General features: G+C 44.5%; 2 protein-coding genes across 6 annotated transcripts in view; one reads left to right on the forward strand and one right to left on the reverse strand.

Annotated features, from left to right (window-relative positions):
* On the forward strand, positions 1 to 11,579 carry fam13c (family with sequence similarity 13 member C). 2 transcript variants are annotated; one of them, XM_020047629.3, is made up of 10 exons: positions 1 to 1,281; positions 5,770 to 5,980; positions 7,088 to 7,226; positions 8,143 to 8,224; positions 8,477 to 8,700; positions 9,033 to 9,116; positions 9,230 to 9,325; positions 9,957 to 10,153; positions 10,374 to 10,475; positions 11,157 to 11,579. In XM_020047629.3, exons 1-10 carry the CDS (start codon positions 1,032 to 1,034, stop codon positions 11,278 to 11,280), a joined length of 1,509 nt encoding a protein of 502 aa, XP_019903188.2. In that variant the 5' UTR covers positions 1 to 1,031; the 3' UTR covers positions 11,281 to 11,579. The 2 variants fall into 2 exon arrangements, with proteins under 2 accessions (XP_019903188.2, XP_010895965.2); XM_010897663.5 differs by having other exon boundaries at positions 5,773 to 5,980.
* phyhiplb (phytanoyl-CoA 2-hydroxylase interacting protein-like b) overlaps positions 10,944 to 15,092 on the reverse strand; it is a 27,860-nt gene continuing 23,711 nt past the window's right edge. For 2 of the 4 annotated variants that reach the window (XM_010897660.4, XM_010897662.4), the window contains exon 5: positions 10,946 to 14,939. In XM_010897660.4, coding sequence (XP_010895962.1) covers positions 14,381 to 14,939 — 559 coding nt within the window. In that variant the 3' untranslated portion in view covers positions 10,946 to 14,380. Of the gene's footprint in view, positions 14,940 to 15,092 lie in introns of all 4 variants that reach the window. The other 2 variants (XR_829187.5, XM_010897661.4) reach the window with 2 other exon arrangements.

Consider the following 15,092-nt stretch of genomic DNA (forward strand, 5'->3'; position numbering starts at 1 on the left):
TCACGCTGTAGTGGAGGAAAAGAGAGCGTGAGCAGAGGATGAGAATAGAGCATCATTCACCACAGGAAGAGAAGGACATAGAGTTGGCCTTGGAGTAGACAGAGGCGGAGGGGTTGAGGCAGCAGCCCACATTGTACAAGTACAGGTTAGAGACGTGGGCTGTGTACAGTCATAGCTATCTGCTCCCTCCCACAGCACCTCTCCCCTTTGAGACTACCTGCCCGTGACGACTGTACAGTTTGGGTGTGTGTTGCATGCGCGCTTTTGTGTAGGAGACGATGCTTCTAGCTGTGTTTTATGAATGGAGTCGAGCAGGTGGGCGGAGCAGCTTATTGTGATGTCAGTTATTCCTCCCTTAGCGATGCGGGAAAAGCCTCAAGCTGGAGCTCATCACGAGAAAAACCCCCTCGCTTTCCCACGCATACAGCCGCTCATATCTCCCCCCTCCCTCTTTCCCATCCGTGCTCCCTTCCTTGGTTCCTCCCTCCGTCCACACCCTCCAAACACTCCTTTACTCCTATCAGATGAGCAGAGCCCAGAATATAACCCTGGGGTGTGTGACGTCAGAAACCCTCCTCTATGCTGCATGAATAACCCAGCCACAGAGAGAGGTGTTAGAACAGCAGCAGAGGAGACACACAGAAAGAACCAGTGCTCCATAGAACACAGAACAGCAAGCTGAGCTCCTTCAGAGAGAGAGGGACCGAGAGACTGCGTGCTTGAAACGGAGAGTGGCACGTTGCAGGGGCACGGCGGACACACACCCTCGTCTCCTTCACCACTCCGCTGCCCTCGCCTGGACTGGTCACCGCCTGGTCGACTGACTGGAGAATCGGGGGGACCGAGAAAGGCTAGTTCAGGGGATGGTTCGACGGCTGTTTTGGAGGCTGGTTCAGTGACTGGAGGACCACAGACTGACCGCCGGCTGTTTTAGAAGCTGTGGATCCAAAGAGAGGCTGGATCAGAGGCTGGGGACTCAGCCTGGCTCAGAGGGCGGTGGACCATATTCAGGCTGAGCAGACAGGTTCTGCATGTGTTCTTCGGGCAGCATGTTCTGTTTCTGTCTGCAGAGCTCTCTGCTGAAACTCCAGGCTCTGGAGGTGGATGGCTGTTCCTCACTGGGACCCTCTCCTGACTCCAGTCCCCCACCTCAGACAAGTCCCCCTCCGCCCCTGGGGGGTAAGGACCAGACCCAGACCCTAGAGAACCACCAGGTCCTGTCTCACTGCTGTCCGGGCTCTTTCCACAGCCCTTCACCCTGGGAGGAGAACAGCCCCCCAGGTAAGACACGTAGCAGCATGCTGCCCCATAGCCCTCCTCCCCCCCTTGCACTCCTCTCCTCCCCTCCTTTCGCTCCTCTTCTCTCGTCACATCTCATGCATTCGCAATGTCACATGCTTTGGAAATAGAGTCTTACCTCATGTGTTTGTGTCTTACCTTACTGGGCAGAGAATGTGTGTTGGAGTTTCAGAAGGGATAACGGTTTTAGACGTGTTAGAAGTAGTTGAGTTGGAGGAGTAATAGTGATCATAGTAGCAGTAATAGTAGTAAGCGCAGTATTATTTGCAGTAGTAGTGCAATTTGTTTTATCATTAGTAGTATTAGTAGGAGCATTAGTATTACTATTAAGAGTAGTAAAAATACTACACTAATAGTAATAATATAACATTAGTAATAATTGTAGTGCCGATGGTAGTAGTGGTATTTAGTAGGAGTAGTGGTCATAGTATCAGGAGCATTTATAGTTAGTTATAGCAGTTAATTAGTAGAAGTAGTAGTAGTGGTATTAGGAGTAGCAGCATTAGTAGTGTTAATATGAGTAGTAAGGGTAGTAGTAAAATAAGAAGTAGAAGCAGTAGTAGGCCTATTTAGTACCATTAAAAGTAAGTAGTTGTAGTAGCAGGAGTGATCATAATTGGAGAGAAGGGTAAATCATGAGGAGTAGACAATTAGTTCTAGTAGTAGGATTAGGGGGAAATATGAGTAGGATTAGTACATTGGTTGTAGATAACATTTCAGAAATAATACATTGCAGTGGCGGTAGTGACTGTTTTAGATACGTGCGCCATATGTTCACTTTTGCAGGTTCTGTGGGTTTCCATAGCAACGCAAATGAGAAGGTTGATAGCTGATGTTAGCCAACTACCTTTCCCCACTAAACTCTGACAAACAGCTGTAACTTCTGTTTTGTAAAGTAGATTTGAAAAGTAACAGGAACATTTCAAACACTGTGCCTGTGTTTTTGTAATGTAATTGTGTAAAAAATGATTTAGGTGGATGGAGGGGTATGGAGATGGAGTGATGGAGGAGGGTGGAGGGTAGAGGAATGAATGAGTCGAGGGATTAAAGGATAGAGGGATGGACAGATGGGAGATGATTGGAGAGTTGGAGGGATGAAGGGGTAGAAGGATGGAGGGATACAGGAATGGAGGGATAAAGGTATGGAGGGAAAGAGGGATGGAGGGGTAAAGAGATGAGGGATAAAGGGATGGAAGGATAGAGAATAAGGAATGGAGAGATGAGAGGATAGATAGATTGAAGGATGGAAGGATAGAGAGATTGAGGGATGGAAGGACAGAGAGATTGAGAGATTGAGAGATGGGAGGATAGAAGTGAAGTCAACGGGTGTCACTTCAGACCGGCTGCTATTAATAACATCAAGTGTTGTAGCCATAAATGCACTAATGCTGCAATCATTGCCTGTCTCCTATCTCTTCCCCTCCTTCATTACCTGTCTCCTATCTCTTCCCCTCCTTCATTACCTGTCTCCTATCTCTTCCCCTTCTTCATTACCTGTCTCCTATCTCTTCCCCTCCTTCATTACCTGTCTCCTATCTCTTCCCCTCCTTCCTTACCTGTCTCCTATCTCTTCCCCTTCTTCATTACCTGTCTCCTATCTCTTCCCCTCCTTCATTACCTGTCTCCTATCTCTTCCTCTCCTTCATTACCTGTCTCCTATCTCTTCCCCTTCTTCATTACCTGTCTCCTATCTCTTCCCTCCTTCTATCCCTACACATGTCTATCTCTTCTCATCTCCATCTCTATTGTTGTACAATCTCCTCCTATCTCTGACCATCTCCCTCTATTTCTTTTGCCATCTCCCTCTGTCTCTTCACATCTCCCTCTGTCTCTTCACATCTCCCTCTGTCTATTCACATCTCCCTCTATCTCTTCACATCTCCCTCTGTCTCTTCACATCTCCCTCAATCTCTTCACATCCCCCTCTGTCTCTTCACATCTCCCTCTATCTCTAAACATCTCCCTCTGTCTCTTCACATCTCCCTCAATCTCTAAACATCTCCCTCTGTCTCTTCACATCTCCCTCTGTCTCTTCACATCTCCCTCTGTCTCTTCACATCTCCCTCTCTCTTCACATCTCCCTCTATCTCTTCACATCTCCCTCTATCTCTAAATATCTCCCTCTGTCTCTTCACATCTCCCTCTGTCTCTTCACATCTCCCTCTATCTCTTCACATCTACCTCTATCTCTTCTTATCTCCTTCTCTCCACCCATGTCCCTTCTATCTTTACCCATCTCCCTCTCCTTCTCTTCCCATCTCCCCCTCCTTCTCTTACAATCTTTCTGTCTCTATCTCTACCCATCTCCTTCTCTATTTCTACCCCTCTCCCTGTCTCTCTCTTTCCCTCACTCTCTCTCTTTTGTTTGCTCCCTCTCTCCCCCAACCTCTCTCTATCCCTCTGTCCTTAATCTCTCTCTCCCCCACTTGTCTCCCTGGTGTGCTGCACACCCCACCAGCCAGCTATAGAATATGAACTTAAATGAGCAGGAAATTCCCTCACACACACTCAACATGCTTTAACATGTCACATGCCACACATATTAACCATCTTCACTCGTTAACATGCCACGCACTATCACAGTCTTGCCACGTTACCTGCTACACACTTTAACATGCTACTCACTCCACACACCTTCACATTCTTCACAGTTTGACACGTTTCACAGTCTCACAACCTCCTTTTTGTCTCCTCCATCTTCTCTGTCTTGCTGTGTCCCCTCCTCTTTAATCCTTCCTTCCATCTCTCTCTCTCTCTCTCTCTGTTTTTCTCCTAGCGCCCCTCTCCTCTCCTCTTGCGTAGTAGTAGTGTCCCACTTCTCTCGTCAGTGGTCCACACCAGTCACGTGACTTGTAGAGGCGGGGTTGGCAAGGCGGTTGAGGGGTGGGGGGTTGGCGGTGGGTATAGGGTAGCATGAGTCACTGCTCTGAACCTTGCCACTTGCAATGATGTTTCTGTTTGTAGGTTCAAACGGGAAGTGGGTCATATTGGCTGTAATGATGAAAAAGACCAGATGGCCTAAACCTAAACAAAGGGGAAAAGCTATCGCCAGTGGGTATCAGAAATTGTTTAAATGAGGAGATGCAAATCTCAGTGGTCAAAGAAAAAGCACTATGGACTAATCACGTTCAGGTTGGCACAAAGAAAAGCACTATTGACTAATCACGTTCAGGTTGGCACAAAGAAAAGCACTAGGGACTAATCACGTTCAGGTTGTCACAAAGAAAAGCACTAGGGACTAATCACGTTCAGGTTGGCACAAAGAAAAGCACTAGGGACTAATCACGTTCAGGTTGGCACAAAGAAAAGCACTAGGGACTAATCACGTTCAGGTTGGCACAAAGAAAAGCACTAGGGACTAATCACGTTCAGGTTGGCACAAAGAAAAGCACTAGGGACTAATCACGTTCAGGTTGGCACAAAGAAAAGCACTAGGGACTAATCACGTTCAGGTTGGCACAAAGAAAAGCACTAGGGACTAATCACGTTCAGGTTGGCACAAAGAAAAGCACTAGGGACTAATCACGTTCAGGTTGGCACAAAGAAAAGCACTAGGGACTAATCACGTTCAGGTTGGCACAAAGAAAAGCACTAGGGACTAATCACGTTCAGGTTGGCACAAAGAAAAGCACTAGGGACTAATCACGTTCAGGTTGGCACAAAGAAAAGCACTAGGGACTAATCACGTTCAGGTTGGCACAAAGAAAAGCACTAGGGACTAATCACGTTCAGGTTGGCACAAAGAAAAGCACTAGGGACTAATCACGTTCAGGTTGGCACACGTTTCTTACTAGAATGTCAGTACAGGAGACGAGAAACAAATGGAGTATTTAATAAAAACGTGCTTAATGTCACAATTCTGAAATCATGTGATATTACATATCTCAGAAAATATTGTTTCATTTTATGTTTCTTGTTAATGTAATTCTAGCTATTTTGGGGTTTTGAGTTAAATCAAATTGAGTATTTTTAGTCCTTGATGTCAAGTCCTGTGGATCTTTTCTGAACAGTGTTTTTTTTTACTAGAACATATTTAACTGGTGGTTTCTGTTACTAGTCTATCTCTGTGTCTGTATCTGTGTGTGTGTGTGTGTGTCTGGACCTGTATCTCTGTGTCTGTATCTGTGTGTGTGTGTTTGTTTGTGTGTGTCTGGGTCTGTATCTCTGTGTCTGTTTGTTTCTGGGCCTGTATCTCTGTGTCTGTATCTTTGTCTGTATCTGTGTGTGTGTGTGTGTGTGTGTGTCTGTGTCTGTATCTCGGTGTCTGGGTCTGTATCTGTGTGTGTGTGTTTCTGGGTCTGTATCTGTGTGTGTGTGTTTCTGGGTCTGTATCTGTGTGTGTGTGTCTGGGTCTGTATCTGTGTGTGTGTGTCTGGGTCTTTATCTGTGTGTGTGTGTGTGTCTGGGTCTGTGTCTTTCTTCCCTCTGTGTATCACAATGACTTCCATGTTGTCTCCCCTGCCTGCCTAGCAGCAGCTCACCTGGCCCTGCTGCCGTCCCCTCTGAACCCCCAGATGGACGGGGGGGTCAGAGACCCCCAGAGCCCAGGGCTCCTATGCCACATTACCGATGGCAACAGCCCCCAGCCGTCCCCGCGCTGCTCCCGCCTCAGCCAATCACAGCGCTTCAACACGGACCCAGAGACGGCACCCTCGCCACCATGCTCACAGCACTTCATTCTGTAAGACTTTATCTACTTGTGTGTGTGTGTCAATGAAATGAAGGAAGTCAGTTAGATGGAGGTGGTCAATTAGATGGATGTCAGTTAGATGGAGGTGGTCAATTAGATGGATGTCAGTTAGATGGAAGTCAGTTGGATGGAGGTGGTCAATTAGATGGAGGTGGTCAATTAGATGGAGGTGGTCACTTAGATGGAAGTCAGTTAGATGGAGGTGGTCAATTAGATGGATGTCAGTTAGATGGAAGTCAATTCGATGGAAGTCAGTTAGATGGAGGTGGTCAATTAGATGGATGTCAGTTAGATGGAAGTCAATTCGATGGAATTCAGTTAGATGGAGGTGGTCACTTAGATGGATGTCAGTTAGATGGATGTCAATTCGATGGAAGTCAGTTAGATGGAGGTGTTCACTTAGATGGATGTCAGTTAGATGGAAGTCAATTCGATGGAAGTCATTTAGATGGAGGTGGTCACTTAGATGGATGTCAGTTAGATGGAGGTGGTCACTTAGATGGATGTCAGTTAGATGGAGGTGGTCAATTAGATGGATGTCAGTTAGATGGAGGTGGTCAATTAGATGGATGTCAGTTAGATGGAAGTCAGTTAGATGGAGGTGGTGGTCACTTAGATGGATGTCAGTTAGATGGAGGTGGTCACTTAGATGGATGTCAGTTAGATGGAGGTGGTCACTTAGATGGATGTCAGTTAGATGGAAGTCAATTTGATGGAAGTCATTTAGATGGAGGTGGTCACTTAGATGAATGTCAGTTAGATGGAGGTGGTCACTTAGATGGATGTTAGTTAGATGGAAGTCAATTCAATGGAAGTCATTTAAATGGAGGTGGTCACTTAGATGAATGTCAGTTAGATGGAGGTGGTCACTTAGATGGATGTCAGTTAGATGGATGTCAATTCGATGGAAGTCATTTAGATGGAGGTTGTCACTTAGATGAATGTCAGTTAGATGGAGGTCAGTTAGGGGGAGGAGATCAATTAGATGAGGTCAGTTCGATGGAGGAGATCAGTTAGGTGGAGGAGGCCTTGTTTTCGGCCTTGCTGTAGACTTGTAATGACTGCATTGTTTAAGTCTCTCCCGTGTGTGTTTCCCAGGACACGTGGTTTGGGAAGAGCAGAGACGAGCGAGGAAGAAGAGTTCCCCTCCATTCCTTTGCTTTCCAGACATATACACACACTGAAGAAGAAAATACGCTTGTTTGAGGAAGGTTTTGAACAAGAGATGAACTATAAGGTACTATTCCCCTCACAGGTATCAACCCCTCACTATTACCAACCCCCTCACTGGTATCAACCCCCTCACTATTATCAACCCCCTCACTGGTATCAACCCCTCACTATTACCAACCCCCTCACTGGTATCAACCCCCTCACTATTATCAACCCCCTCACTGGTATCAACCCCTCACTATTATCAACCCCCTCACTGGTATCAACCCCCTCACTATTATCAACCCCCTCACTGGTATCAACCCCTCACTATTATCAACCCCCTCACTGGTATCAACCCCTCACTATTACCAACCCCCTCACTGGTATCAACCCCCTCACTGGTATCAACCCCTCACAATTACCAACCCCCTCACTGGTATCAACCCCCTCACTATTACCAACCCCTCACTGGTATCAACCCCCTCACTATTACCAACTCCCTCGTAACAAACCACTCAATGTTACACAACCTCTAACTGTTACCACACTGGTACCAACCATCTCACTGGCACTAAACCTCTAACTAGCACCAACCATCTCACTGGTTCCAACTCACTTTGGTCACTCCTAAAGCTAACAATCGTCTCTAATTTCAGTTTGGTGACATGAACCAATAAAAAAAGCTTCACACTTTTATCACACCTCACTCCTATGAAAACAAACTAAACAACAGCTACCTCACTACCTCACTACCGCACTTGCTAAATCTATCAAAGGTGTTGCAGTATTTAGTTTAATTTTATGTTTATTGTTTATTCCCCTTGTATATTGTTTATTGGCTTTTTCTGTTGCATGTTTGTCACTGATAATTTGTATTTTCTCAATGAACTTGAAAATAATGGTGAAAGAGCTAAGTGCTGTAAAGCGACTTACTGCCCTCTGCTGGTTCTGGATTGTACTGCAACATGCTGACTGCCGTGTTCTTCTGTCTGCTCCAGCCGTCTCACAATGATAAAACAGCTGATCCAGAGATTCTGAAGCTCATGACTGAACTAGCCAAGTCACGGAAACAGCTCAAAGGTACCAGCAGCAGTTTCTCTGTTACACAGACATCCAGACATAACACCGAAACAAAACATTCCAAAACAGTTTGAAACCGTATGTTCTGTTTTATTTAATGTTTGTGAGTCGAAAGAGTGAAACTCCAAATACTATGAACATTGTTAGACACTTTCTCCCCAGCATGATGTGTGTTGTGATAAAGTGCGTATTCTGTGTGTACACATTCATAATCAAACATTTGTCGCTCTCTCATGTCGTCTTTCACTGTAGAGTTGAAGCTGAAACAATCTGAGGTGGAGATGAAAGGACAAAAGATTCAGGGGGAGAAAGAAAATAATGACGGTGGGTCAGAGATGTGCAGATACGGTGTCTTCCAGCAGGTGGCAGCAGATCACCAACAGCAGAGTAAACCCTCCCTGGAGGAGACAGTAGAAGGACTGTTGCGACGCCTCAGAGAGAAACGGCAGGACCTCGGTCTGCCAGACAATATGAAGGTGACGCCATCTGTAGGGACAGCATGTTCTCAGCATGTCTCGCTCCACATTGCGTAATGTTTTGTTGGTCTTTCTGCAGACTGTGTTCTGTTGGTCTTCATACAGTGTTCTGTTTTCATATGGACTGTGTTCTGTGACTTGAATATATATTACAGTCAGCTGGTGTCTGTGTGCTCGAGTGAGCGCGACCGGTTTGTATTTGTAAGTTGTTTTGGACGCTGTCAGTCACACTTGACTACCCATATTTCACAATCTCTCTCCCACGCTCTCTCTTCCTCAATCTTAATTTCTCTTTCTACCTCTCTCTCTTTCTCCTCCGTCCGTGTCTGCAGGAGATGAGCCAGAGACAGATGGCGCTGGAGAAGATCACACTCCAGAAATGCTTGTTGTACTTTGAAAGTCTGCATGGACGCCCTGTAAGACATTATTCTGCCGATGGTGTAACATTACCAGGTGTAGACAGCTGTAGAAAATGTTGTTGATGTCATTCTGTAGCTGTATAATATATATATTTTATAAATGTCCACAGGGCACCAAGCAGGAAAGGAACCTGGTCAAGCCCCTCTATGACCGATACCAGACTGTCAAACATCTCCTTTGCTCCACTTCTCCTATAACAACCATAGTAAGATACCAGTTCTCCTATAACTACTATAGTAAGACACCAGTTCTCCTATAACAACCATAGTAAGACACCAGTTCTCCTCTAACAACCATAGTAAGATACCAATTCTCCTCTAACAACCATAGTAAGATACCAGTTCTCCTCTAACAACCATAGTAAGATACCAGTTCTCCTCTTACAACCATAGTAAGATACCAGTTCTCCTCTAACAACCATAGCAAGATACCCGTTCTCCTATAACAAACATAGTTATAATATCAGATGTGTTTCTAGATATAAATACAGTAATATTACGTTTGTCTGTAGAGGTGTACATAGTAATATCTGATGTGCTTCTAGATGTAATAATGAATCAGGTGTGTTTTTGGATACTTGTAGTAGTATCAGGTGTACCTGTAGAAAGGTGTGGTAATTCCAGGTGTACCTGTAGAAAGGTGTGGTAATTCCAGGTGTACCTGTAGAAAGGTGTGGTAATTCCAGGTGTACCTGTAGAAAGGTGTGGTAATTCCAGGTGTATCTGTAGAAAGGTGTGGTAATTCCAGGTGTACCTGTAGAAATGTGTGGTAATATTAGATGTATTTATAAACAGGTGTATCTGTTATTAAGTAATAACAGGGGTTTTACGCTCCAGGAAGAAGAGGAAGGTTCTGATGAAGACAACATACAACAATGTCCCACGACCACTTGCAGGGTGACCTCTGACCCTGCTCCCAGAGAGGAAGACAGCGACAGGGACAGTGACCCAGCCTTTGTGTCCCCATTGGACGAGGTGAAAGCAGTCAGACAGCAGCCAGGTGTCACTATGGCCAACCTCCACGAGGCCTCCAGGTACAGCCACCTAACCCAAACCTAACCCAAACCTAACCCTAACCAAGACCCTAAGAAAGCTAGAAACTAAGAACATATTGTCCTAATGAATATACTGTTTATAACCTATTGTTATTTCACCATTGTGTTAATAAACTATTGCTGTTCCACCATTGTGTTTATAGACTATTGTGATTATAAACTATAATGTCAGTAAACCGTTGTTGTTTAACTATTGTAGGTCTGAGCTGCTGGAGTTTCTTCGAGAGACGCGGAAAGAGAAAAAGAAACGCGGTAAAGCTCTGAGAGAGTTTGAGGAGCAGTTTTACAAACAGACTGGAAGGTAATTATCGCATAATAATATTTACAATAATATCATATAAGCAAATATTTTAGAGACCAACAAGGGTCATGGGTAATGGTAAAACTCAGCTAATTTCTCGGTTTAAAAACAGACAATGGTGTGCCTTTAGTTGGTCATTGATGAAGTTGATAAATGGTTCTGCCTGGCCAGATACTAGAGCATCCAGAGGAGGGGGAGGCTGACTGCTGCTACTAACTCATGGTTTGGATGGAAGATGTAGAACGGCACTTGTTTCATGTGTTATTGATCAACTTAGTTTTTACCATTAGATGACATGTTATGATGAAGCACAGATCAGTTACAAAGTAAAAGCTATTTTTGCACAGCCTACTGTTGTAAATTGGTAATCAAATTATGTGAAGAGATGCTGAGTTAGTTTAGCATGGTTTAATTAATTACTTGGTATGGCCTGTTGGGCATTAAGCAATAATAAAACAGGAATCCACAAAAGATGTAAGAAGAGTTTTATTCACAGCCAGCAATGGAGCCTAACCCTAACACCGACAGCTATCAACCATAACCTCAATATACTAACCATAATCAGACCGCAAAGAAACAAAAGCAGGTATACTCAATATATCTGCAAATACACTGTTAGTCGTTGAGATCTCAGGGCTCTATGGTGTGTTTAATTAATTATCTATTAATGTTATTATTCAGGACGGCAACAAAAGATGACCGCATCCTATTGGCAGAGGAGTACCACGAGTACAAGAACCTTAAGGCCAAGCTCCGCCTTCTGGAAGTCCTGCTCAGTAAGCAGGAAATGGCTAAGAACATTTGACCGTATCCCCAACATTAAGTCCAAAACTGAGACCATCTGACTCTATCTCTAACACTAAAACCACCTGAGTCTCTCCCCAAAACTAAGACCATATGAGTCTTTCCCCAACACTAAACCCATCTGACTCCCCAAAACTAAGACTATCTGAGTCTATCCCCAACACTAAACCCATCTAACTCTATCCCCACAACTAAGACCATCTGATTCTATCCCCAAAACTAAGACTATCTGAGTCTATCCACAACACCAAACCCACCTGAATATTCCCAAAAACTAAGCCCATCTGACTATCCCCAACACTAAGCCCATCTGACTATCCCCAACACTAAGCCCATCTGACTATCCCCAACACTAAGCCCATCTGACTATCCCCAACACTAAGCCCACCTGACTATCCCCAACACTAAGCCCATCTGACTCTATCCCGAACACTAAGCCCATCTGACTATCCCCAACACTAAGCCCATCTGACTCTATCCCCAACACTAAGCCCAGCTGACATGTGGACCAAAATGTGTTTCTACTGGACATTATTTGTTTCCATTTTTTCCATCTACTAAAACTGCAATGCACTTTACCTTCAATCAAACCTGATGGACCAGAGGGTCTTTTTAGATTAGTTATATTCTTAAACGAGGCCTGTTGTCGTCTGGGACAAAGATGCAATTATTTCACAGTGTTCTAGAACATGACTTGTTACTATGGCAACACGGGAATGTTCTAACAATTTTAACGATACTTGTACCATTTTCTGTCATTCAATGGCGCTACAGTAATGTGTGGATAGCGGCAACTGATACCCTTTCAGACAATTAAAAGTGACGCATCAGAAGCGGCAGTATACTGTCAGACCAGAGAATTCAACTACAGCATAGAATGTCCAGTATAATTTCCATGACATAGATAAACGTTGCAGATTGATGTGCTACATGCTGTTTTAATTCAGTTTGGATAACATGCTAGCAAGGTGCATTTTATTTCAACTAATTATGTTGTTGGTATAAATAAACTGTAATGAACCTTTTAAGGGGAGAATGGTCTGCACCCAGACAGCCGACAACCAGGCTGCGCTAATGCACTTCATGATTATTTGGTTGACAGCTTCAGGTATGGCATTTCTTTACAGACTAAGGTAACGCCGATCCGGTGGCGGTTCAAAGCCATCTCCAGAGAAGGTTTTGTTTCGGCATTTGAAAAGCTGTAGTGTGCCCTTACAGATATACATCTTTGCCATAACCAAAGCTCTCTGTGGCGCCACAGTCCATGTGTTGTTTGAAAAGGGTATAAGCTTTAAATGGTGTTTCAATGCAAATGGATGAAGAATGGACATTCAACTTGATATGGCACTTAACATATATATAAATATTTTTTGCCAAAGCCTATACCATATGCAATTTTTCTAACTTTGAGATATTGCAACATTTGAAATTGTTGTATGATTAACATGATTGTGGCAGGACGGACACTATGCATTAGATTGGCCAGGAGCTTATTCACAAGCATTTTGCTACACATCCGCAACAACATCTGCTGCAATGTGTATGCGACTAATAAAATGCTGAACTTTAACTTTGGCCTCACGGTGAAGTTACAGAAAAGAGACCGTGGCCAATACAAAACCTAAGCCGTAACCCACCCTGAAACCCCTAACCAAACGATTTAAAATTAAATGGTTCAAAGAAACGGGCCCCTGAAAGGAATGAATGCAGGAGATTGAAGTTAAGATTATGATGAAGGCATGCATTAATGTATGTTTGTTTGGCGGTAAGGTTTAGAATTTCTATGTCTATATACGGTGTCCTTTCCATTGTCTGGTGGTTTTTACCTGAAACCCCTCTCTCCCTCCAAGTACAGACGTGGTCGCTGGGTTAGTGAACCTTTCTCATACCTGCTCTCATAACTGCAGTATAATCAGCGTCGTGGCTGCGAAGCAATCTGTCACAGATGCCACATGGGTATGGTGCAATATGAACTGCAGCAGGCACCACTCAGTTCAACCCTGTGAAAGTCTATTTGATGGTCGTCATTTAGAATCCTCAACCAGGACCACGTTCAGACAGAATTCAAGTGAATTCCACTGCAGTTAATTGCAACAATGTTGTTGTGTGACTCTGCATGTCAACCGACGTATACTGTTCAATTGTTGTGCTACAATCTCTTGTGGTTAGATGTGACATCATACTTAAATCCAGTCATGTGTCGTGGTTAGGATCATGTCCTGAAACACAGAGTGGTTTTAATGTTAGCTTTAATGCACACTCGTTAAACTTTGACTGAAATATTTCGAGAATTCTTCTAAATCTAAAGATTAGAGTGTTTGTATTGTTCCCCTTGTTTGCTCATTTTCTACACAGTAAAAATAAATATTTTTCTATATACGTTTTGTCACGTTTATTATGTTGAACACAGGTGGTTTTCTGGTAATGGTAATACATACATAACACAGAACCCAGGAGAGGACAATTTTGATGTGATGACATCAGACTGATGTTAAAACCTACCATGCTTCAGTCCAGATTTCTATGACGCGCAACCAGACTTCGTCCCGGGCCGAGAATTATCCAGTTATCACATTCCATTACAAGATGACGTTACATAATACTAAATCCTCATGCCTTGTGGAAGCTGTTACCATGGTGCTTCAAGCAGCTTGAGCTTATGTTTTTAGCATTTGCAGGACATGACATCATAGGTCTGTAATATGATAGAGGTCTATTACAGCCAGTAGGGTTAAAGAAACACTGTGGACTATGCCCAAACACCATGCAGAAACATCCTAACCCGCCCGCATACCCATTCACCCTCCTCTAAATATAGAAAAGCACAATTCTAACCTAACCAGTAGTATGTGAAGCAGAAACTGAAGGTAAAATAATAGACTGTTAATAGCTGTAAAAACACATGCTGCTGCTGCAGAGAGACGCAATATTGGATAGAAAATGAAAACAGTCAAACAGTTTGTGTTTTTTGGGGGGGAAGATGGGGAAAGGATGGTGTGGAGGGGGCTTGTTGGCAAAGTTAGCATGTTAGCTGATTAGCCAATTAGCTAGCTACCACAGTTAGCTGGTTAACCAGTTAACTAATTAGCCAGCTTGCACTGTTAGCGTCCCACGCTGATGTTGCAGGTCTTGCAGCTGGGATCCTTCTTAGCGTTGAGGGTGGACATGCTACTGAGCTGGTGTCCTTGGATCTCCTCAACGCTGCCCAGCGCCAGGTCCACAGGGTCGGTGTAGATCACCTCCAGGATCACGTCCTGTGCATGGTGGAAAACCAGCCGTGCCCCTTCTTCCTCCTGGGTACACGTCAGGAAGTGGTTGTTAGAGATGTCTAGTGCCGGGAGGCGGCCTTTACAGAAGAGGTCCCCTGGAGAGCCCTCTGGCGCCAGCACCAGGATGACGTAGTGGTAGGCTGTATACATGCAGTAGAAGTCCCCAAAATACAGGTTGGTCTTGGGGTTGAACAACGCCTCAGCCTGGATCTGGAAGCGGTAGCGGCCGTAGGGCGAGTCCTGGGGGGGCTTGCCTGTGTTGAACTCTGTGTTGCAGCTGAAGTAGATTCCCTCCAGCTTGCCACTGATAGGAGAGCCGTGGCTGCCGCTATTGTCCTTCACCGCTGGGAGCATCTGGTTGTCCTGCAGCTCTCTGGAATCAGAAGAGGGGCTAATCAACACACCACACCACGTTAATATCAATCAACATGCAAACACCACACCACGTTAGACCTCAAAAGTGATTGCCTGGGGCTGATTGAATAGATGGGCATATTAAAGTTGGTTGTTATTATTAGGTTGGGCAGCCATGTTGCACTAACCC

Source organism: Esox lucius, chromosome 6, assembly GCF_011004845.1.
Source record: "Esox lucius isolate fEsoLuc1 chromosome 6, fEsoLuc1.pri, whole genome shotgun sequence".
Classification (NCBI taxonomy): domain Eukaryota; kingdom Metazoa; phylum Chordata; class Actinopteri; order Esociformes; family Esocidae; genus Esox; species Esox lucius.